Below are 24,876 nucleotides of genomic sequence, written 5' to 3'. Positions count from 1 at the left end.
GGCCCATCGCTTGCCCAGGGGACCTGAGAGATGCTAACAGTCTTCTGAAACACCGAGGGTGTGTCGGGCGGAGTCTGGGTGGGAGGAGTGTGGGTGCTCCAGGGAGACTGGGCACGGGCTTTTTCTTCTGACATTGAGGGGTTGGCCCGGATGGTTGGAGTTAGAGGAAGGGGCAAGGTGGGTGGGTGGGGCGAGCGAGTGGGGATCAGGACAAAGCCTGGGAGGAGTCCCTAGGGGGCTGAAGAGCAGCAAGGGGTCTTCTGGAAACTAGGGGTGACTGAGGAGGTCCGTGAGGCAGAGGGGTCTCCAGGAGATGAAGGCTGGGATGGGGACAGTCCGAGGAAAGAAGCCGGCAGGGAACTTCCCTGTGGGTCCAAAGTGTGGCGATGGGGTCAAGGGTCTCTTTGTACTTGGTGGAAGTGGGGTCTGGTCTGCCCTGGCAGTGGGGAAGGGAGGAGGGCAGGAGGGGGTGGTGCGCAGGGGGGCCTGAGAGGAGGCAAGGCTGGGGGCACAGGTGTTGCCTAACACTGAGGGTAAGTGGGCCACTGGAGGGGAGATGGGGGTCTCCAGAGGCCTGGAGGATGGTGAGAGTGGAAGGGCTGGCGCCTCCAAAACCTGGACAGTGACTGGGCCGCGAGTGGGGGTGGTGGGAAGAGGGGGAGGTGGACAGGGCCTCCCCACGGAAGCTTAAGCCCTGGAAATAGACAAGTGGGGCCCTGCAAACCCTGCAATGGGAGAGCCCTGGGGGGCGGGGCTCCGGGCAGCAGGGGCGGGGCGGAGGGGCGGGGCTCACCGGGCAGCAGGTCGGGCACGCCGCCGCGGTGCACCATGAGGCTAAGCTGCAGCACCAGCTGCGGCGCGCTGCGCAGGAAGGTCTCCAGCAGGCGCAGCATGCTCACGTCGGCGCTCTCGAACAGCATCCGCCAGTAGAAGTGGCGCCGCAGCCGCTCCCCGCGCCAGCGGCTCTGCAGCCCCAGGTACATGGCACGCAGGTACCTGCGGAAGGACGCGATGCTTAGATGCTCGCGCTCGTCCCCCTTGCCACCTCCCAACCAGCCCCTCCTGACCGCAAAGCGCCTGGGTGCAGGTAGCCCTGGGAAAATCACTTAACGCGCTCAACCTGTTTCCTCCGCTGTAAAATGGATACATGGAAAGGACCACCTCATGGGGCTGTTGTCGGGCAGCTCGCAATGGGCTCACCAGCTTAAAGCACTGGCACAAAGTAAGCCTTTCCTGCAACATTATTGTCATCATTATTGCATGGCAGATCAGGGTCTTGCTTTCTTTGCAAGGTTCTTAGCATCTTACCCAGAGCTTACAGGAGCCCTATTATTATCCCCACTTTATAGATGAGGAAACTGAGACTCAGAGAGCTATGTCACTTGCCCAAGGTCATGCAGCTTGGAAGCCATGGAATCAGGATTCTGACCCAGGTGGGCTGGTCTCGGGCCCACACCCCGACTGTTAGACAGCACTGTCTCTCGCTGTAAGCCATTAAGAATTTGCCCACACAGTTTCCTTCAGGCACTGTCTCTGGTGCTAGCCCCCAGTCCTGTGGCCACCAGTAGCTTCCCAGCCTTTTTCCCCAACCCCACCTCTGAGTGCCCAGTTTTCCCCATTGGGAAGCTGCTCAGGGATCCCCAGGCATTTGAGACTTTGCTGCTTGCTTCCTCTGGTGCCGCTTCTTCCAACAAACTTCACAGTTCCAGCTGCTTTGCACACATCAGATTTGAGCTCACGAGGCTCGCCCTCACTGCTAAGCTGTTGCACCTGCTGTTCCTCCTGCCTGGAACTCCCTGCCCTGCCTTCCAACCCCAGCTCAGTCCCAAACTCGGATAGCTCTTGCTTTTCTTCCGAGGCTCAGCTTTTAAATATGACTTCTTCCAGGTCGCCTCTGCTGACCCCCTTCCACCTGGGGTAGGGGCCTCTTCCTGGCTTCCCTCCCAGCACTTGTCACAGTGGATTGTAACTGCCTGGTTATGCATCCATCTCCCCCAGACTGTGAGCCCCATGAGGAGGACCAGGTTATCTTGCTAACGGCTCTACTCTCAGTTCTTACCACACAGTAGTTGCTGATCCATGTTGGCTGCATGAATGCATGTGTGCATGATTGCAGGTTTGTTGCACTGAGGGGAACTCTGGTGACCTTATAGGAGCTATGAAAGGGATCCTGAAGTCCTGAGTTCAATTCCTGACTTTGCTTCTAATCTACTCTGTGATTTCAAGCAAGACCCTCTCTGAACCCTAGTGATTCCTCCTAAAGTGGTTGTGAGGACTAAACAGATAAGATATTTTGCAATTATAAAATGCAGTGCCCATTAGGGTGACAAAAGACCTGTCCACACAGACCTCTGCCTGGTTCCATGCCCAGCAGCAGCTCTGCTTCTGACTGTTGCAGCCAGAGACCTTGGCTCCCAACCTCCAAATTCTCTGATGCAAGGGACAGGCATGCCCTTTGCTGAAACCAGAGAGGACGCCTCTAGAAGTCATATCCCCCAGAACCAGGGGAGAAAATCCCACCAGATTCAGTGACCTTATTGCCTGAACCCAAGATCGAAGAGCCAGAGTTTCCATTGCGGCACAGTGGGTTACGAACCCAACAAGTATCCATGAGGGTGTGGGTTTGATCCCTGGACTCACTTAGTGGGTTAAAGATCCCATGTTGCTATGCCCTGTGGTGTAGGTCACAGGTGCAGCTCAGATCCCACATTGCTGTGGCTGTGGCATAGACCAGCAGCTGCAGCTCCAATTTGACCCCTAGCCTGGGAACGTCCATATGCTGTGGTTTTGGCCCTAAAAGAGCAAACGAACAAACAAACAAAAAAAAACTGGGGAACCAGGAATTGGGGGATCTATTCCTAGATGTGAAGTGCTGGCATTGCCAGGATTTTGTCTGGGGACTAACTGTATTCAGCTATGTGTAGCCAACCCAAGGGTGGAACCACAGTGCTCTCTGGAATTTGTGCTCAGCTGATACCCAGAGTTTCCCCAAATGACCATTATCCTAGCTTAGCCATGGTGTGGCCCGCTCTGGGCCTCAGTTTCTCTCTCTGCCAACAAGAGGGATGGGCTTGATGACTCTGGAGATCGTTTCAGAGCTAATGTTCTGGGACCCAAACTATCCCCCCAAAACATGGCCAGAAACATCTCATTTAGGGCTCTTCCTCCCATCCCTGGGTCTTCCCAGCACCAATCGGTGGTTTAGACACACCATCAGCATGACACAGTATGGGACTGACAGCCAAGATGAGGAAGAGGGCTGTTCTCTCAAAAGCCTACCCAAGAACTACAAAGGCCCCTTGGTCTAACTCTTCCATCCAGTGCTGGAACCCCTGCAACAGTTCCCAGCTCCGTGCATTCACACCTCTCACATACTTCCCGGAACAGGGAGACCCAAACTCCTGAGGCAGGGCCTTTAGCTTCCAAGCATCTCCAGGGCCAAATTGAGTTTCTTTTGGTGAGCAGAAATTTATCTCCCTGTGACTTCTATATTCTGGGCCCCTGCCTCCTTGCCATGTAAGGATCTCTGCAGCTAGAATCATTCATTCGTGTATCAAACGTATCCTGACCACTTGCTATGTACCAGACCCTGGGCCCTTAAGGACCTCACAGTCCCATGGGAGAGAGACAAGATAAGAGCTGAAACAGATGCTCCAAGACGCTGTGGAACCCAGAGAAGAGATGGATAGTTTTAGCTGGGGGAGTGGGTCAGGGAAGACTTCCTGGAGGAAGAAACATCTGTTCTCCATTTTAAAGCATGGGTGGCCATTTGACCAAAAAAGCATATGAGAAGATGCTCAACATCACTAATTATTAGAGAAATGCAAGTCAAAACTACTGTCAGGTACCACCTTACACCAGCCAGAATGGCCATCATCAAAAAGTCTATCTATAAACAATAAAGGCTGCAGAAGGTGTAGAGAAAAGGGAACCCTCTTATGCTGTTGGTAGGAATGTAAATTGGTGCAACCACTATGGAAATCAGTACGGAGGTACCTCAAAAAACTAAAAATAGAACTGCCATACAATCCAGTGATCTCACTCCTGGGCATTTATCTGGAGAAAACCATAATTCAAAAAGATATATGCACCCCAATGTTCATTGCAGCACTATTTACAATAGCCAAGACATGGAAGCCACCTAAATGTCCATTAACAAAGGAATAGATAAAGAAAGTGTGGTGAATACATACAATGGAATATTACTCAGCCATAAAAAGAATGAAACAATGCCATTTGCAACAATATGGATGGACCTAGAAACTATGATACTAAGAGAAGTTAGTCACTGAAAGACAAACATCATATGATATCCACTAATATGTGTAATCTTAAAAAAAAAGGGGGGGATACAAATGAACTTATTTGCAGAACAGGAAAAGACTCGCAGACATTGAAAAACTAATGGTTACCAAAGGTGGGGGGAGGTGGGAGGGACGGACGCCGGAAGGGGGCCTTGGGACTGGCGTATATATGCGCCCTGAGGTATGTGGGATGATTGGCCAATGGGGACCTGCTCTATAGCACAGGGAACTCGACCCCATATTTTATGATAATCTATGTGGGAAAAGAATCTGAAAGAGAACGGATATGTGTATCGGTATGACCGGCCTACTTTGTCGCACAGCAGAAATTATCACATCCTGGTAAACCAACTCTCCTTCATTGAAACGTGAAATAAAATAAAGCATGGTGGCCATCTGAAGGCAAAGAAGCGGAAGGGCCTTCCAGGTGAAAGACCCAGCTGAGGCGAAGGCGTAGGGGCGTGAGAGAGAACATGGCTTTTTTGGGGGATGGCCAGCGTTTTGCTGGGCCTGGAAGGGAGGATTTTCCTAGGCAAGGGCATTGGAAGACGAGAATGGTGAAGGGCATCACGTCGTGGATGGAAGAGCTCATATTTTATTCTGAATCTGAATTCTGTCCCAGAATCAGGGGTGATATGATAAGCTCGGTGGCGTAGAAAACTCGCTCTGGAGGCTGGCTTGGAGGAAGGCCAGGTGTGGCCGGGGTTTGGTCCAGGCCTGAAATGACAGGGCTGAACTAAGGCAGGAGGGCACAGAGGAGGGGCTGAGCGCAGAGCTGGAGAAGCCAGAAGTGGGGGCGATCAGGGGAGAGACGGAGCCGGCCCCCAGAGCTTCTCAGGGCTCAGGATACCGACCACCTGTCCCAGCCCCCACCTCGCCCCTCCCATTCCCTTCCCCAGGCTCATGGCTCCGGCTTTGAACAGGAAGGAGAGAGCAGCTGGTCCAACGTGAAGGGGCCTGGGGAGTTGGGGGAGGGCAACACCCTGGAAGTTTCTCTCAGGCTGGAAGACCATCTGTTTCCTGGCCTGGGTCAGCATGAGGGAGGCCCCGGCCCGGCCAGCATCCATCACCACCTGACAGGCTGTCTGCCCACCTCCCCGCCCACTCCTGCCCCCTCCTGTGCCAGCTCCCAATGTCCCACGCCCCAGCTAAGTGCAGACAAAGGCCTCACCCAGCCCAAGGCCGCTGCGGGCTCGAGCAAGGGAAGGGGAGGGGATAAAAGAAGACTTCTGAGACCCAAGAACACGGGGTCAGCGGGGAGCATGGAAAGACCATGGTGCATTCTGAGGATGAAAGGAGACAGGGCTTCGGTTCAGCCTCATTCTGCCCCTTTTGGCAACAGGACCCCAACTCGTGGCTCTCCCTGCCAGCCGGCACTAAATGCTCACTGCCAAGGACCGGCGAGGTTTTCATGAGCCTAGGAAAATGTTTGAGGCCTGGAAAAAAAAAAATTGGCTCTAAAACACAGGGAAAAACTGCAGAATCAAAAATTAATAAATGTTTAATTAAATGTCTGCAAAATAGAACATGATATCAGCCAGTCAACTGCAATTTGGCTTTTATCTGGTTATGTATAATTTACATTCGATGTTTGATATGACTGCATTTTAATATGCTGGATAGATGTGGGGCCCACAGAGGTCTTAAAGCAACTCTGCCCAGGACATAGAACCTAATTTCCCGGGGCCTCAGTTTTACCTTCTCTGAAAAGGGACTAGCTCTTGCCCCCCTGCCTACATCACAGCCACTGAGGGCAGGGGCAGGAGGCAAGGCGGCAATGTGCTGCGCTGATGGGTTTGCTTCCCAGCCCTGCCCGGATGCTGTGTGGCCTTGGTAATCTCTCTGCCTCTCTGAGCCTCATTTTCTCCATTGTGCGCATTTCTAAACTGCAGAGGGAGGTGTATGAAGTGAGGGGCCCACATGCTGGGTGGGGGCCTCTGGCTCCTTCTGATCACCAAGCAGCCTCTCTCTCTGTTTTTCTTTTCTTTTTAGGACCTCGCCCACGGTATATGGAGGTTCCCCGGCTCGGGGTTGAATCGGAACTGTAGCTGCCAGCCTACATCACAAACACAGCAACGTGGGACCTGAGCCACGTCTGCGACCTACACCACAGCTCACGGCAACGCCGGATCCTTAACCCACTGAGCAAGTCCAGGGATGGAACCCACATCCTCACAGACATATGTCAAGTTCTTGCTGAGCCACAACAGGAACTCCATCTCTCTCTTTTGACTGAAATATAGTTGATATAGTAGCAGCTTCCCTTAAACCTCCTCCAGGAAGCCCACCTGATTCTACTCTATTTGAAAGGGAGTTAGAAGAAATTGATTTTCACTGTCAATGGGACTGAAACCACCCACAGAGAAGGATGCGTCATCTCAGGGAAAGGAATCCAGCCTTGGGGTGGATTCTGCAGTCTGTCCATTCTCCCCACTGTCACCACTCTGGTCCAGGCCAGAGTCATCTTCTGCCTTCTCGGTGAGCACCCTGCGCCCACTCCTGCCCCACTGTAGTCCACTCCTCATGGGGCAACCAGTGGGATATGCTCAAAACTGATCATGTCATTCCCTGTCTCAGAATCTCCAAAGGGCCTCCCATCTCCGTTGGAATAAAACCTGAGTATCTCGCCTTGGCTTGCAGGCCCTACACAGTCTGGCCGCACCTGTTTCTCTCCCCTTATCTCAAACTCTCCGTGCAAACTCAAAACATCTCTGTCTCACTTATCCCACTTTTATCCCTAATCCGGATGCCCGGGAGGTTCCCGGAACCCAGCTGAACTTGTTCCTGAATCCAGACTTCTGCACTTGCTCCCTGCTCTGCCTGGAACAGCCCTTCCGTGGATCATCTCATGGCTCCCACGTCACCTTTTCAGAGAAGTCTCCCAGGCCACCATCCCCCGTCAGCACCTCCACCCTGGCTAAATCACTCCCATCTCTCATACCGCAGTCTTCTACTTTCATAACATATGCTATGAAACAATCTTATTAATTTACACATTTATTTTCTGTTTTGCTGCTGGGCTCACTGAGGGTTGGGACCGCATCTATCTTGCTCACCACTGTGTCCCCAGCATCAGTACTTGAGGTAGGCACTCAATAAATTAAAAAGAATTTTTCTTCTTTTTACAGCCACATTTGCAACATTTGGAAGTTCCCAGGCGAGGGGTCAAATCAGAGCTGCAGCTGCCAGCCTACACCACAACCACAGCAACGTGGGATCCGAGCCACATCTGCAACCTACACCACAGCTTGCAGCAATGCCAGTGCCTTAACCCACTATGGATCGAACCCGACACTATGTCAGATTCTTAACCCACTGAGCCACAGTGGGAAATCCAATAAATGTTTGTTGATTGAATGAATGTGAGTGTTTGCCTGTCTCCCTCCTGACCTTGAAGGCCCTGGGGCTTCTCAGCCTGAGTTTGCATAGAGCCAGGACATCTGTCCTTCCTCCTTCGGGAAGGCTTCCCTGATGCTCCTCAGCCTCCTTGGCCTCCCCAACTCTGACACCACCCAGCCTTAAACTGCCTAAAGGAAGTATGAGCCAGAACCTAACAGCTTCTACCACCCCTTTACCGGGCAGGAAACAAAGGTGCTCAGAAGTCTATTTTGGATCTAATTTGCTGACTCCTGGTCTTGGGCTTGGAGAAGAAGCCTGTCTGGGAGGAAACTGGAGTAGATAAATGTATATTGTTGAGGCTGGGGCTGGGAGCAAAACAACCGAGCCTAGAGGAGAGGGATGACAGCCGTGAGGGTGTGGAATCCTTCCGCTCAAGGATCCAAAAAAGTTGTCTCCTCTGGACCCCACTGCCCCCGAGAGCAGGCACTGGGCAAGAGATGGACGGAGCTCGTTCCCTTCTCCCCAGGCCTGGTTGCCTTTGTGACCCAGAGACCTCCAGCATCCCCCAGGGGTGGGGGGCGGGCTCCTCTCTAACAGGCAGAAGGAAGGGAAAAGAATGAGGAGATCTTGCATCCCTGAGAAGCCAGGAAGCTTCAGGGCCCAGCATCTGGTTCACCCTGTTCTTTGTTGCCCCAAGTCTTGGTAGCAGTCAGGGTTGCTGGCCTTGGCCTTAGCCTCCATGAGGCTAGTCAGCCTGGACCTGTCTCTTTGTGGATCCTCAGATCCTCGGTCATTGTCTCTGGCTGTTGCTCAGCTCAGCCTGTCCTTGTGTCTGTCCCTTGAATGCAGTGCCAGCCTCTTTATGTATTTGTTCCTCCCTTACTGTCAGTCAGTCCATCTATTTGTCTGTCAATCAGTGTCACCCTGGGACCCTGGGTCAGTCCTCCTGTCTGTCCTTGGACTATGGGTCACAGTGGCTCTCGGATACTCTGTCCATCTCTCAGTCAGCCTGACCTTAGGATCCCGGGTTAGCCTGTCTGTCTGCTCTTAGAGGTCAGGAATGTCAGTCTGTCCCCTTGGATACCGGGTCTGCTTTTCTGTCTTCCCGGCTATCTTTTGGGTACAGCCTGTTGGTCTGTCCGTCTTTCAGTCCCTCGGCTGCTTGGTCCATTTGCTGGTCTGTTGCTCAGCTCGTGGCTCGCGTGACTGCCAGTTTTCCGGCCGCCCTCCCTTGCCTGCTCCTCTTCTCCCGACTCCGGGGCTCTCTTTGTCTGTCTGTGTCTCTCACATCCTCGGCTGCTCCATCTGTCGATCTCGGTGTTTCCGAGTATGTGTTCTCGTCCCTCTCCACTCCCCCTCACAGCTCTGGGCCAAAAACACAGCAGCTTCCAGCGGCTCCCCCACTCCCGCTCCATCCAGGAACCATCCCCACCCCCCGGCCCCCCATGGCCAGCTTTCTGGTCTCCATTGTGGACCAGGCTTGCAGGCTCTGGAGGATGACCAGACAGGGCTGAGGGGAAGGAGCTGGAACACGATACCCATTGAGCCCCTAGTGCTCTGTTAGTCTATAGGGGGATAGTGTGCAGGCATTGACAATAGCTCACATTTACTGAGCGCCAACTGTACGACAGGCTGCGCTAATAAGCCTTTGTATACATGTTATACATTCCTCACAGCAAACCTTTAAGGTGGGTGCTATTATTATCCTTATTTTGCCGATGAAGAAACTGAGACCCAGATAGGGACTTGTATAAAGTCACACAGCCAGACCTAGGGCTTAGACCCGGCTCTCCATGGGTCCCGGCACCAGCCAAAGTGCTTTGGTTGCCTGGAGGGCATGCAGAGGGCTGCCCGGGAGGACCCATGTGGGATGGGGCCAGACCTAAAAGCTTGTCCTGGAATGACATGGGTCTGGGGACAACGGGGGGAGGGGTGACAGTAGTAGATGCACAGTCAGGAGACCCAGGCTCGAGGCCTTCACTGGATGTTCTGGGACAATCCAACCCTTCTGTGGGCTTTAGTCCTCCTACAAAATAGGCCCAAGTGACCTGGTTCTTGCCTCCCCCGAGGAGATTTCATCAGGCCCAACTCCCCACCCATCCGATTCTGATAACATGAAGGTCCAACGGCTGTGTCCTGAACCCAAGGTCTTCTCTCCGCTCCTGGGTCATCCCTCTGGTCCAAGCCACCCACCTCCAAGCAGTGGCAGCCTCCGTCCCCCTTGATCACCTTCCCTCCATCCTTGCCCTCTTAGACTCTGTTCTTCACAGGGCAGCCTGCAGGCTCCTGTAAAATCCTAGATCAGGCCATGTCACGCCCCACCACCCTTAGAATAAAATCCTCACCATGACCTTTGGGGCCCAGTGCAGTCTAGCCTCTAGGACCTCATCCCCCTCCTCCCTCCCCCTCTCCCCTGTCTCCAGCTACACTGGTCTTGCTTCTTCCAAAACACCCCTAAGCTTTTTCCAGCCTCAGGGCCTTGGCCTGGAAAGGCTTTAGCTGGCAAATTTTCATTTCTTCCATCTCAGCTCATGTCACCTCCTCAGAGAGGCCTTCCCAGATCCCCCTTGACTCCATCCCAAAGCACTTCTACCCAGGCCTCTGGCCCCTTTCTGCCAGGTTGCCTTATTTTCTTTTCTTAATAACACCTGTGATAATCAGAAATGACCTCGTTTACTCACCTACCTATTTATTGTCTGTCTAAAGCCCATGAGTGTGGGTGCCATGTCTGTCTCGTTCTCTGTTATGCCCTTTGTGCCTGGCTCATAATTATTGTTCAATATATATTTGGTTCCTGAATGAGTGAATAAATGAAGACTGTGAATGTCCTTTATAAGCGCCTCAAGTGAAGACTGTCAAGTGCAGGGGGAAAGAACCAGCCTTGGGCATCAGATTCTGGCACCATGATTTACTGTCTGCGGAGTCTTGGGTAAGGTGCTTCTTGCCCTGAACTCCTCAGCTCCATGCCCGCCTCAGGGGGTAGCTGTGAAATCAGAAAGTGGTGATATGGATAAAATGCCCAGCCCCAGTGCAGGACACTCAACCCATAAGGGGTTTATGAAATTCACAGGCTCAGAGGTCCCAACAGGAAGAGGAGGTCTTGTAGTTTCCAGTTTAGTTTCTGGCAGGGCTGAGACCTCCTCCTCACTTGGCTTTCCCTGATGCTCATTGAATCTATCCAAGTTCACAGGGAAAGGTCCTCTTTGGGGTCTTTTTCCTCCCCCAGTAAATAACTGCCACTCATCAAAGACCTTTGCCAAACTCCTCACAGTAGCCCTGTGAGGTTTCCCGGGGATGATCCCCATTTACCAGGTGAGGAAACCGAGTCTTAGAAAAGAGGAGGTTCACTTCACCTTGATTCACCCAACATTTATTTATTTATTTATTTATTTATTTATTTATTTGGGGGGCCACACCTGTGGCACATGGAGGTTCCCAGACTAGGGGTTGAATTGGAGCTACAGCTGCCAGCCTACGTCATAGCCACAGCAATGCCAGATCCGAGCCATGTCTGTGACCTACACCACAGTTCACGGCAACGCCAGATCCTTAACCCACTGAGCGAGGCCAGGGATCGAACCTGTGTCCTCATGGATACTAGTCGGATTCGTTACTGCTGAGCCACAACAGGAACTCCTCACCCAGCATTTCTGAGTACCTCCTGCGTGCCAGGAACTGTGCTAAAATGCTGGTGGGCACCATGATGAGTGAGGCAGACCCAGCCCACCTGGCACTGTCTAGTGGGGGACCTGGACATGAATAAAATTGTCCTATGAACTTGAAATTAGAGACATTCTGTGGGTTCCAGACATGCTCCAACAGGCTTCTGTGCTCCAGCACCGAGGAAGGCAGTGTTATGGGAGAAGAGCCCAGCTGGAGAAAGGCGTGGCAATGTGGAAAGACTTTCTGAAGAGGTGGCTACTGAACCATGATCTGAAGCGGCTGCAGGAGTTAACCCGATGAAGGGGAGGGAAGGAAGCTTCTGGCAGCGGCACAACGTGGGCAAAGTTTCTGAGTTGGGGAGGAGCAGTAAGTGGTCAGAATGGCTATAGCTCTAGAAAAGGAGGGGAGAAAGCAAGGGATGAGGTGGGCCGTGGTGAAGCATTTGGTCTTTATCTGAAGGGTGGTAGGGAGCCATAGAAAGGCGAGAGCGTGTGGGATGGCGCATCTGCATTTTAGGGCGTGTATCCTGGCTCTAGGGAACAGACTGGAGAGAGGCAGGGGTGGAGGGTAGGAGACCAGTTTACCAGGTGAGAGTGAGGATGGCCAGGACAGAAGGGATGGACCCTAGAGACATTTAGCAGGCATTTGGAGATGTGACCTGTCCGAGGTCAACAGCCAGAAGCATCTGAATGGCATCTCAGATTGAGAATGGCCGACTCTCCCATTTCACCACAGGGCACAGATCAAGCTGAGCTGGGCCCTGGGGACCCAGATGCAGTCTGTGAGCTCACTGGGAAATGTTGGGCCTCGAATTATACAGCTCCTTCACCTGCAATGTGGCCAAGGCAGCTCTTGGGGAGAGTGGCCCTGAGGCCCCCTCCCCATCTGTCCATCCCTTCATGCTGAGCCATCCTGCAAGGATGCAAAATGAGACCTTCCTGGAGTTGGCAGCCAAATGAGTCATAAATGTCAGTAAAGGATGTGATTTTACACGTTTGGCTCCCATTTCGTGTGGGGCTGTCTCCTTCCTCCTTAGCAGCCCCCCACAGAGTCACAGCACTTTTTTTTTTTTCTTTCTGCTGGGCAAAGCCAAACATTTCCCTGCCACTAATTTTAGGCTCTGGCTGAAAAGCTGAGACCCTCTCCCTACCCGCCCACTGCCACCAGCTCCCAGCCAGTATTCCTCTCTTCGCCCAATGGGGAAGCAGGCAGCTCCTCCCCAGCAAAGCATTTGGGACCGCGTTCCTGCCTCTTTATGCCCTTCACTTATGAGTGCAGCCAAATCTCCCTCCCTCTCTGGGCCTCACTTTCCCCATCTGTGAAATGGGTGCAGAGCAGAGACTAAAACTCAAGACTCCGTACTCTAGCCCAAGGTTCTTTTTCCCCCGCACCCCATTCCTTTCTTTCTTTTCCTGACATCGCTGTTTGGAGTTGGGATGGCATGAGCCCATGAGGGAGAGGGAGAGAGGTCCTAGTCTCCTGGTGGCATCTGAAGGTGCTTGAAGATCAAAGCAGGAGAAAGTACCACTTCTACTTGTCTCTGGTTCGTACGATCCAGGTGGTAGAGGAGCCTAGCTGATATTCTGAGGGACTCTGAGGAATGGTGGAAGGGTGCCCTGTCTACAAAAGCAGCTGTCCCTCACCTCCAACTGATTGGTGCCATAGGTGAGCCAAGTGTGGATGGAATTTCAATTTTTCAAGAAGAGCTGGAAATTAGAATATTTATTAAAAAAACAAAACAAGACAAGAAACCCTCCACAATTTGGAAATGTTGGCAACTAGTTTTAAAAACACCCTATGAATTTAAAAGAAATTGTTGCTTCTTTTTTAGGTGTGATAACTGTATTACATACTTTAGTTATATTTTTAAAAAGTCTATGTCTGTCTGTCTGTCTATCTATCTATCTATCTATCTACTTATCTATCTACGGCTGTGCCCATGGCATATGGAAGTTTCCCAGGCAGGGATCAAATCCAAGACAGAGCTGTAACCTATACCACAGCTGTAGCCACAATAGATTCTAACCCACTATGCCAAGCTGGGGATTGAACCTGTGACTCAGCAGCAACCTGAGCCACTGCAGAGAACCCTGGATCCTTAACCCACTGCACCACAGCTAGAACTCCAAAAGTCTATCTTTTTAGAGATATGCTTAAGTATTTATGGATGCAATGATTTGGCATCTGAAATTTGCTTCAAAATAACATGGAAGGGAAAGAAATGGGATGGGGTCTGGACCTATGCTCTCCAGTACCTCTGTGTCCTACATTAGCCACATATGGTTATTTAAATTCAAATGAATGAAAATTAGATAAAATTTAAAATTCACTTCCTCAGGTGCACTAGACATATTTCAAATGCTCAGTAGTCATGTGTGGCTAGTAGCTACTGCATTGGACAGTAAAGAGATAAAGCATTCCCATCACTGCAGAAAGTTCTATTAAATGGTGCTGGCCCAGCTAAAACAAGGTTGGCCAGGATTGATCATTCTTGGAGCAGAACCATGGTATTTGGGGGATCATCATCCTATTCTCTCGGCTTTTGTGTATTTAACTTTTCTCTGTAATTAAAAGCTCTACTGGAGTTCCCTTGTGGCACAGTGGGTCAAGGATTGGGCATTGTCACTGCAGTAGCTCAGGTTGCTGCTGTGACACAGAATTGATTCCTGGCCCAGGAACTTCTGCATGCTATGGGCATGGCCAAAAAAATTTTATTTTCGTTAAACACTGGGGAAAAACAATTGAGTGAGCCAAACAAACGCATCCTCAGGCTGGATTTGCCCATGGGCCACTGATTTGCAACCTGTGGTCTGTCAGTTAAAGCATCACAAAGCCTCCAAGTTAGAACTAGAGACTCTTAAAAGTGTGAAGGGCTTTAGAGATGATCTAGTTTATCCTTCAAACTGAAGGCAAGAGGCTCTGCTACAGCTTTCCTGCGAAAGTCAGCCACTTTTGTCTGCCTGAGCCTGGTGATGCGAAGTTCACGTCCTCGGGGGCAGCCTGCTCTGTTTACGGGCAACTTGATTTTTGGGGTGATCTTCCTTCTTATCAAACAGCTTCTGCTTCCCTTTCACTTTGGGTCATCACCTATCCTCATGCTGCCTCCGGAGTCCCAGGATAAGTCTCCTTCCTTGACAGGGGGTCCGCGAGTGAGGGCTAGTGGGCATTAGGACCGTTCATGCCCTTCTTGCATCCCATAGCTCTTTGCTAAGCAAGTAAGAGGGGCTGCTACTTGGGCCAGTGATCTTTAGTAGTAAATATTTTCTGAGTGTAAAGTATGTGAAAGCCCTGTGCATTGACATCATCTCGAGACAGCTTTATAAGAATCTTAAGTGGAGGAGACGATCACTCTCCCCATTTCACAGAGGCAACTAGAGTGCCAGCTGGTAAAGAACTTGCCTAGGGTCACAAAGCCAAGAAGGCATGAAGCCATGGGCGTACCAGTGGCCCGAGCACTCAGCTGCTCTTCTCTCTCGTCTAAGTCCTGGGAAAACGCATCCAGGAGTCTTAAGCCCACAAATGGACTTTCCTGGTAACCGAACCCTAGGCAATGAAGTGTCTTGGTCAAGGTTCTTATTTCAAAGATTCTGTTCAGTTCACATGAACATTTATTGAGCACCGACTGCCTACAAGGAACTTGACTTCCTCCATCTCCTAAGTCAGGCACACCTGCATCCTCCTGGGAATTCAGCCCAGGGTTGTTCCCACTATATCTTGAACAAATACATGTGCGTTTGTCTATCAACCGTTTGGAGTGCTGTGCATGTGGGCCTAAGCAGACCTCAGCGCTGTGTCCGCAGCAGTGAAGGGCTCCGATAGGGCCTTAGAATCCCCGTCCCACATCAGCCACAGATGCAAAGCCTGCTTCGACAGACTTCATGTTCTAAGATCCTCACCAAACCTGGCTGGGTACAAGGCTGTCAACAGCAACAGAGGGTCTGCTCTGGGCCAGTCACTGTGGGGGACAGAGAGAAGAATGAACAAGACCTCAACTCCCCAGGGCTTGTAATCTGGTAGGAAAACCAGCCAGATGGGCAGATGATCACAAGAGTATGATCAGGACTTGGGGCTGAGGAAGGATGAGTAATTGTGCCTTGGGGGGTGGGGGTGGGGGGAGTTGATGCCTGAGAGGAGGAACCCAGAATGTTAACAGTGGGTACATTATATGAAAATAAAATTTAAAAAACACTTTGCTGACTTCTCCTCCTCTTCCCAAAGCAATGCATGATTGATCGTTTTGTAAGAATACACTTAACTAGCAGAAGGCAGTAGTGCTTGGTGGTTACACAAGTGGGCTTGGGTGCCCTGATTGCAAGGCTTCGAATACTGGCTTTGCTACTTATGTGCTGGGAGGCTGTCACCTCTTTGCGCCTCAATTTCCACATCTGTAACATGGGCTAATAATGCAAGCTAACACTAATCGAGGACTTATATATAATGTATTGAGTACTGTGCAAATGTTCTGTGTATTAATTCAGTATGCCTTTGCAATGGCCACTTGTATGGCGATGCTGTTATCCCATTTCACAGATGAGGAAACTGAGGCTCAGAACGGTTAAAGGACTTGCCCAAGGTCACATAGCTTATAAGTGGCAGAGCCAAAGTTTGGGTTCCATAGTCCTCGTTCTTCACTACCACACTCCCTACCTTACAGGATTAGAGTAAAGAGGCATGATGGAATATGTCTCTATCAATAGTACCTATAATTTTCTGACTTTTTAGAAACAGGTATACTTGTTTATAAAGTGTTTAGAGGTAACATGTACACATGCATTTCTTGGTTAATTAGAAACCAGAGTCAAATCTTCATGGGATACAAGAAAGATCTAATTAGTCAGGGAAAATCTCCCCTCACCCCACTTCTCCACCTCCAGAGATAATGAGCAGAGGGGAGTCAGGGCTGTACCTGTGGCATATGGAAGTTCCCAGACTGGGGGTCAGATCAGAGGAGCAGCGGCTGGCCTATATACCACAGCCAGAGCAACGCCAGATTCAAGTCTGCGACCTGCACCACAGGTCACAGCAATACCGGATCCTTAACCCACTGAGTGGGGCCAGGGATCAAAGCCGCGTCCTCATGAATACTAGTTGGGTTCGTTACCACTGAGCCAACACAGGAACTCCTGTAGCTCCTTTTTAAACAGACAAAACAACCAAGTGATTTCCACTTTAGAGTAGAAATGACAAAAACTTGTCTGATTGAGAGAATGGGAAGTGGGGTCTGAGGGGCAGAAGGTGGCACATACTGGATTTGTTCAGAGAAAGCTTCTCTTAAGAGATGGCATTTGAGCTCGGCCTTGGAGGATGTGCAGAATTTTGCCGGGAGGAGATTGGGGGTGGGTGTTGTTGGAGGAAAGACTGTAGGCAGCTGCTCGGAGGCATGAAGGAAAGGAGCTTGCAGTTTATTTGGGGGGTGGGGGTGGCAGGCAGAGCTGTGAGGAGACAAAAGGGCAGAAGGTAAGGGCTAAAGCCTTAAGACCCCCACGGGGGGCGGGGTGTGGGCAGAGGAGAGCCAGGCCTGGCCATCTCTCTCTGGCTGCAGAGTGGCAGGGTCTGCTCTGAGCTTTAGAACTAAGTTCGGGCTGCAGGTGGAGGCAGGATGGGGTGGAGTTGGTGGGGGGACAATTGGAGGTTGATAGGATTTCCCAAGGGAGGAATTGCGAGGCCCTAACAAAGGCAGAGCGGTGAATGGAGAGGCCAGAGTAGATCCCAACCCATCTTTCTTCCTTCCCTTAGGGACCTTCGACACAGCTGCCGGGGGTTCAAAGCCATTTCCTGGCAGCGCTCCCTCCTCCCCTCGGGGCTTCTCCTGTGTGGTCTTTATAGATCAAACAGGGGACGCTGGGCCCAACTGCCGCCGCTGTGTCTGTTAGGAGCTGGTCTAATGGCCTGTTGCTGCCAGCTGGGAAGGGAGAAGAGGGCGGTGAGGTGGAGAGCACGTCCTGGAGAGGGGTGTCCTGGGAGGTGGGTGGTGAAGCTGGACTGGAACAACCCTGCAAGGTCAGAGCAGGGAGGGACGTGGTGGATAGTCACCCAGTTCAGGGGTCGTAAACATGTTTCAGCTGTGGGATTGTCAAAACCAGATCTTAGACCCGTAACCAACATTTCAAAAAAGAGAAACTCAAGATACGCAGGTTGAAATGATGGTTGGAGATGAAACGTAGTTTGAAAGCCACGAGGAACCCAACTCCTGACCTGTTTCACAAGTAATAATACAAATAGTAATGGCTACTGAGAATTGAGACTTTCCATGTTCCAGGCACTATGCTAAACTCTCTCCATTCTTTAGTTTACCCCTCTCTCAAGCCACATGGGATAGGTGCTATTATTAAGAATGTCCAATTTGCAGATGAGAACCTTAAAGCACAGATGAGTTATGCCATCTGCCCCAAATGACAGAAATGGCAGACACAAGATAAAAAATTCAGGGAATGAATTCTTTTTTAAAAAAATTTTTTGGCTGCACCTGCAAAAATATTTGGAAGTTCCAAGGCCAGAGATCAAGGCTGTGCCACAGCAGCAATAGCCCCTGCAGTGACAATGCCAGATCCTTAACCCACGGCACCCCAAGAGATCTCCCAAGGGTGTGAGTTTTTCACCATTAACTGTCTGGCCCCAGTGGGGAAACTGACCAAAGGAGAAAAGCTATCCTGCCTGCTCTGCCTGAAACAGAGCCCTACCCCTCTGCTACTACCTTGGTCCAGCACCATCTTCTCTCACCTGGATCATTGAGCAGCCTCTTCGTGGCTCTCCAGGGTTTCTCTGACCTTTCTCCTGTCTATTTTCCATCCAGAAGACAGAGTGCACTTAACAGAAATTAAGACCCTGTTCCTCTTCTGCTCAAATCCTCTTGGGCTTCCCACTGCACACAGGGTCAAAGCGCAAACCCTCCCTGTGGCCTGTGAGGCCCTGAGTCCTCTGACCTCAGGCGGCCTGTCTACCATCATCTCCTCCACTCTCCCTGCTGTTCTGGGCTTTTGCCACAAGGGCCCTCTTGCTTTGCTCTGTCCCTGCGCCTGAAACACCCTTCCCAACACATCCACACAGCTCGCTCTCACCCAGTGCAGCCCTCTGCCCACATGCCCTCCTCAACAGCCTGATCTCAAAGCGTCACACCCTCCCCTGTTTCACTTCATTTTCGTGCTCACCACCTTCAGACCCATTATATTTTATATTGGGCATTATATGTATATTTTATATTAGGTAATACATATTATGTTTTATTGTTCATTTATTGGTTTTCTCCACTAGACTCTTGAGCTCCATGAGGTCAGGGACTTTGTCTTATTCACCACCCCATTCCCAGCACTTAGTACAGTGCCCGGTATGCAGCAGGTGCTCCATATATTTGTGGAATGACTATAGATTAAGTGCATAGCTACCCTGTCCCTAGGAGTTCAGGGCCCTTTGAGGCCTTCTTGTCCTCCTACTCCCATTCAGGCCACCTGCTCAGTGGACCAACCTCTTTCCACAGGGAACAAAGCCCAGGCTGATGGCACTGATCACTGTCAGTGGTGCTGAATACTTAACAATGGGACCAGCCCTTTGCTAAACCCTTGATGTATTGTCTTGTGAAACCTCAAAACAACCCAAGAGGTGATACCGTTAGGGTCTGTAGCTTACAAGGGTTGAGACTCAGGCACAGAGAGATTATGTGGCTTGTCAGGATCACATATAGAAAACAGCAGGGCCAGAATTTGAATTGAGGACATTTGAATCTAGAGTCCATGCTATTAACCACGCAGAGAACAGAGCTCTGCAGAGAGGAGACCTGGGAGTCTGATGCTCACACCAAAAAGGTCACTCATTCATTTCAGAACTTCTCTTGAGTACGGGGCTTGTGAGGAGGCAGAGAGGGTAGAGCTGGGGCCTAGACATAGAGGAGGTATTAGAGAGAGGGCTTTCAAAGCCCTGTTTGCCTCCCTCCTTCTCCTGCCCACCCCCATCTTGGGGTCCCCAGATCCTGACAGCCTGGGAGGAAACCCATGCCAGATCATCTCCCACTAATTGGCTTAACAAGCCATGCTTATCTAGGCAAAGCTGGGGCCCAGTGAATTTAAGATTAGGGAAAGCAGGATTCATGGCTTACTGCTCTGCTGCCCACGGGGTCAGAGGAGACAGGGTTAGGACTTTAATTGGCTTAACAGCCCTTGGTGGCTTAATGGCTTGGGCCGGGGGGCAGGGGTGGGGAGGGTTGCTAAGCAGAAAGGGATGAAAACACAGGTTGGTGTCCAGCCCATGGCCAGCTTTGTATGGAACACACCAAACGATCTGTGTGTTCTTTTGGGGATCCATCTGTCTCTATATGGGACCACTGTTCTGGGGTCCTCTAAGGCATCCATTGCCATGGTGCTAGGGATAACCATGGGCTTGGGAATTGGACAAGGGTGGGCTGACACCTCACCTCTCCCCTCCTTCTTCAATGGGTGATTTTGGACAAGTTACTTGACTCCTCCAAGCCTCACTTTCTTGTCTGATAAGTGGGTGTAACTACTACCAGAGGGAAGGTTTCAGGGTAAAAGAAGATCACGTGCCTGCAGCACCTCACATGGGGCCTGCTGGGACATGGACATTGTCTGTGAATTCCTTCCTCTCCTTTCTTGCCTGAAAGCCCCATTTTTTTTTTTTTTTTTTGGTCTTTTTGCTATTTCTTTGGGCTGCTCCCACGGCATATCGAGGTTCCCAGGCTAGGGGGTGAATCGGAGCTGTAGCCCCCGGCCTACACCAGAGCCACAGCAACGCGGGATCCGAGTCGCGTCTGCAACCTACACCACAGCTCACGGCAACGCCGGATCGTTAACCCACTGAGCAAGGGCAGGGACCGAACCCGCAACCTCATGGTTCCTAGTCGGATTCATTAACCACTGTGCCACGATGGGAACTCCATGGCCCCATTTTGAATTTAAAACAATAACAGGGGAGTTCCCGTCGTGGCGCAGTGGTTAACGAATCCGACTAGGAACCATGAGGTTGCGGGTTCGGTCCCTGCCCTTGCTCAGTGGGTTAACGATCCGGCGTTGCCGTGAGCTGTGGTGTAGGTTGCAGACGCGACTCGGATCCCGCGTTGCTGTGGCTCTGGCGTAGGCCAGTGGCTGCAGCTCCGATTCAACCCCTAGCCTGGGAACCTCCATATGCCGCGGGAGCGGCCCAAGAAATAGCAACAACAACAACAAAAAGACAAAAGACAAAAAAAAAAATAATAAATAAATAAATAAAATAAAACAATAACAGCTATCTCACAGGGTTGTTTAGGAACAAAATAAGAAACGACCTTAATCAATAGTGAGGAGCTGGACAGAGATTACAAAGAGGATGGGTCCACATATGTGTAGTCTTTGGTTGACACTATTTTTTGAAAAACTTTAATTAAAAGTTGATTGCTGGCAGAATTTACAAAAAGCATCCCAATTTCCCACTTGAGAAATCAAGACCTGATAATACCTGGTCCCCAATTTCTCGTGGTACCATCGGCTGGAGATGGGTAATAGCTTCCTCTTCTCTAGGACACTGCTGGCCCCATACAGTCCTCTTCTCTGGACACTGCTGGCCCCATATGGTCCTCTTGTCTGCCACCCATGTGCTGATACAGGTCTGGGTTACCTGGCAGCTCAAAGTATTCAGGCTTTTGATTCCTCCTCAAAGCATGAGAGGTTGAAAGATATCTTTATGACTCAAACTAATTTATTCAGAATTGGGGGCGTGGGATCAGGAGGTGAATGGCCAGTCTCCTAGCTCCGATCCTATAGGGCTTGGACACATATCTTCTTCCTCATTATCACAGTTCCACTCTCCAGAACACCTGCACCAAGTCCTGCTGTACAGCGAACCTGTTCTTTGTGGGAACCTTTCACATGGTAAGCAAACATGTTGTGCCAACATTGCTTAGCTTCTAGGAATACAAACCCTGGTGGCTTCTTGTCTGGATTTTCCTCCATTTAGCTAGAATCTCAGTCATTTTAGAATCCAAATCTTTTGGGATAGGGGCCTAGGAGCTTTAATTCTGATAACTAGACCCAGAGTCAAAATTCCAGGAAAGGGAAGGCTTTAAGCTTGATGAATATTTTCATTTCACATACAGGGTAACTGAGGCCCAGAGATGGGATGAGCCTCTCCCAAGGTCACCTAGCAAGCTAGTTACAAACCCAGATGAAGTCTCCTGATCCCACCCCACCCCCAATCCAGCACTTTCCCCACAATATACACTGTCTCCTCATCCTTATCCACATAGTTCAACTCCCTCCCCCTCCTTTCCCGGTCTTATCTCAGTTCAGCAGAAGCCCTGGCTTTCTATCATTCTGGAATCTTGGGATCTCAGACTCATAATTCTTTGAGCTTAGGGGACACTTTAGTGGCAGATTTGCAGGGTAGATAAATTGAACTTGGGCTTTGAAGGCAGAGTCTTGAGTCCTAGAACATTTACTCCCTAGTCCTGTGACCTTGGGCAAGGATGTCCCCTTTCTGAGCCTCCATTCCTTCATCTGTTAGGTTGTAATGATAATACAAACACATCATAGGATTATTAGGAGGAATATAGGATATAAAACAGGTAAAAAGGCAACTAATAGGCTAGTACAAAGTGGGTACTTAATAAAACAATCATTATAGAACTGTAAATTAGGGCTCTTGTGCCCCCAATGCCTAAGTGAAAGAGTCCAGATGTGATCAAAGAGAACGGAACTGGACAAACTGAAGCACATATATCCTGTCTAAATTGTTTCAGTCCTGATATTGCTAAATGCCTTTTTTCCCCTGAGAGAAACTAGGACTCTGGATTTTTTAAATACTATACAAGCCATACAAAACACTTCTGTAGGCCTAGTTCAACCCAAGAGCCATTAGTTTATCATCCCTGCAAAATCATCTCATCCTAACCCCCTCACTTTACAAATGGAGTGGAAATCACTAGCCCTTTTAACTAAGAAACCATGGAGCTCAGTGGGCCCCCAGCCATCTGCAACCACTCCCCTGAGACTCCCACCCCTATCCCATGGTCATTTTTCCTCTGTTTGAGGGAAATTCAGTTTATGTTCAAGAAACAAGTATTCATTTGTTTTAAGGGGAGAAGGGGATTTTGAGATAGCCAGTGAGTCAAGGGGCAGCTGGCCCACTTTAGGTTGAAGGGAAAAGGGGATGAAGTTTGGCTACCAAGAATAGGAAGTTACCATTTCAGAACCTAAAAATATCTTTCACCATCTGTCCACTTGGGCACAGAATGATAAATGCAGATTAGTTCCTGGATGTAGACATGAATATTTTTATGTGTCAAGCTAATAATAATAACACCGCCTTGTGTGGATAGAACTCCACCCACATTTTCCCCCAGGGCAAGCTAAATGGAATATACACACCATCCAGGCAAGGCATAGATGGGGAAACCAAGGCAGAGAGAGATTTGGCAACACAGTAAGGGTGACACAGCAAGTGAGCAGCTGGGACAAACCCTAGGAGTCCTATTTCCAACCCTCAGCCCAGAACTGAATCTTCTGAGTTAAGCAGAATGTGTTAACAAGTAGCAGAGTAAATATAACAACAGCAAGAATTACCCTTTACTCTATAGTGACTTTGACTTTTTCCATGCTTTCCCCACATCCGTGATAATCATGATAATTGATTGCATTCCTAAAATATGTTGCAGTCTGCAGGGCCTTTACAAACACCTTCTCGCATCTGACCATCCCAATATATAAGAAAATGTGATGATAGATCAATGAGATGAGAGTAGTAGGGAATCTCCCTCATTTCACAGGCAAGGAAACTGAAGCTTGGGGGCAGGAGGGGTTTGCCTAAGATCACATAGTAGGTGAGTTCATTTTATCAGTGCACAGTTGGGCCTAAGCTATTCAAAAGGAACCCTAGGTTCAGAATTCCCCCTCTCTCCAATTATCTCAGCTCAGCTCAGCAAGCACCCTCAGTCCTGGGAGAGGAAGAAGCTTAAGCAGTGGGCTGCTTGTACAAAGATTCAGTATGGTCTTACTGTCCTGAGATGAAAAGACAGCTAGTGGCCATCTAATCTCAGATGCATGATCCCAAATCCCCATGGCCCTGTTTCTTTGGGATGAGGGGGGACACTGGGGAAGTCCTAGGAAACAGAAGGAGATACACACATTTTCAGCTGGGTCCAGCACATCCTTTCCCAAAAAGTCCAAAAAGTTGGGCAGGATATTCATCTAGCTTTCTCAAACTCTATGCTTCTCCTGGGAGGTTAGGGTTGGACTGCAATCCAGACTGAAAATCTTTGAGAGCAAGGAAGGACTTCTGATATCTTTCCTAAGCCCAGACTCAGCACTCAGCTAAAGATGAGTGCGATAGGGCTGGGGGGAACCCTGGTGCCCTGTTCCAAGCTTCACATTCATCTCCCTAGGCCCCCCTCATTCACACATCCTTGAGGATCTCTTTCTTTTTCTTCTTGCTCCATTCCCTCTTCCTTCAATGGCCAGATCAAAGAGGTTGATACTGAGGTTGGTCAGAGTTAGAGGGAAGAGGTCAGGGAGGGGCTAGAAGAACAGAAATCAGAGCTGCATTAGGGTGGGGTGGGGCAGAGGTCAGGACACGAGGGGCCTGGAGAGGTCAGAGCAGGGCTGGGGCGGCAGGAAGCTTCTCACCACCCCAGCTCCACAGACTCAGTTCTCTCCACCTGAGCTTCTCCTACCTCCAGACCTGGCCGAGCTGCAGGAGGTGAACGAGGGTCTGCAGCAGCCAGACGCAGAGGCGGCAGCAGCGGCGGCGGTAGGTACTGGCCGAAGAGGGCGCGGGTCGGGGGCCCAGCTCCTGGCTGCCTTCTTTGGTCCTGAAGGCGATGGCACTGTCCTTGGTGCTGATGATGGGCCCGCCGGCGCCGCTGTCCTTGGTGCTGACGGCGGGTCCCGGGGCCCCTGCGGACTCGGTGTAGTCGTAGACGAACCAGCGGAAACTGAGCAGTTGCACGACAAGCGAGGGCAGGAGCACGAATAGTAACGTGAGGCCGAAGTAGGTGGGCTGACCCTGCAGGTAGTAGGAGGCCGCCAGCCACAGGTCCGTGGCGCCGTCGGAGAAGAACACGAGCAGCGCGCACAGCACCCAGCAGCAGTCCCGCAGCTCGTAGCGCGGCCCCGGGCCTCCCGCCTCGGTCACCCCGGGACCCCCGGTTGCCGCCGCCGCCGCCTCCCCGCGCCCGCCCGCACTGCCCCGGGCTCCTCCGGCCGCCCCCTCCGGCCCCGGGCCGGCCGCGGCCGCCGCTCCATCCGACTTCGCGGCCATGTTGGCGGAGCAGGAGGCGGGGAGCGACTTCCGGGCGGCGGAGGGGGTGGGGTGCGGAGTTGGGAGGACCCTGTGCGGGCGGCTCCCGCCTCCTCCTCTTCTTCCTTCTCTTCTTCCTCCTCCCCACTACTTCAATTATTCATTCCCCTCGGCGCCGCCCCCTTCCTTCCCCCACCCAGCCTGGGCTGAGGCCCGATGGGGGCACCCCCACGGGGAATGGAGAGGGGGGAGGGAGGGCGGGAGAGCATCCCAGGTCACCCTCTCCTTCCTTCCTCAGGCGTGGGGCCCCAGCCACATGCTTTCTGCCTGTCAGCCCCCCACCCCACTCCACTTC

The 24,876-nt window shown here is 51.0% G+C and overlaps 1 protein-coding gene across 1 annotated transcript in view; it reads right to left on the bottom strand.

The window, feature by feature from the left end:
- The window catches only part of XKR7 (XK related 7), a 30,314-nt gene extending 5,772 nt beyond the window's left edge, over positions 1-24,542 (bottom strand). The window contains exons 1-2 of the mRNA XM_003483935.4: positions 23,956-24,542; positions 794-996 (exon numbers count right to left, since the gene is read on the bottom strand). Of these exons, the coding sequence (XP_003483983.2) occupies positions 794-996; positions 23,956-24,542 (790 nt within the window). The remainder of the gene's footprint in view (positions 1-793; positions 997-23,955) is intronic.

This window comes from Sus scrofa, chromosome 17, assembly GCF_000003025.6.
Source record: "Sus scrofa isolate TJ Tabasco breed Duroc chromosome 17, Sscrofa11.1, whole genome shotgun sequence".
Lineage (NCBI taxonomy): Eukaryota > Metazoa > Chordata > Mammalia > Artiodactyla > Suidae > Sus > Sus scrofa.
Note: the sequence above shows the minus strand (reverse complement) of the source record. Positions and strands in the feature narration are given on the sequence as shown.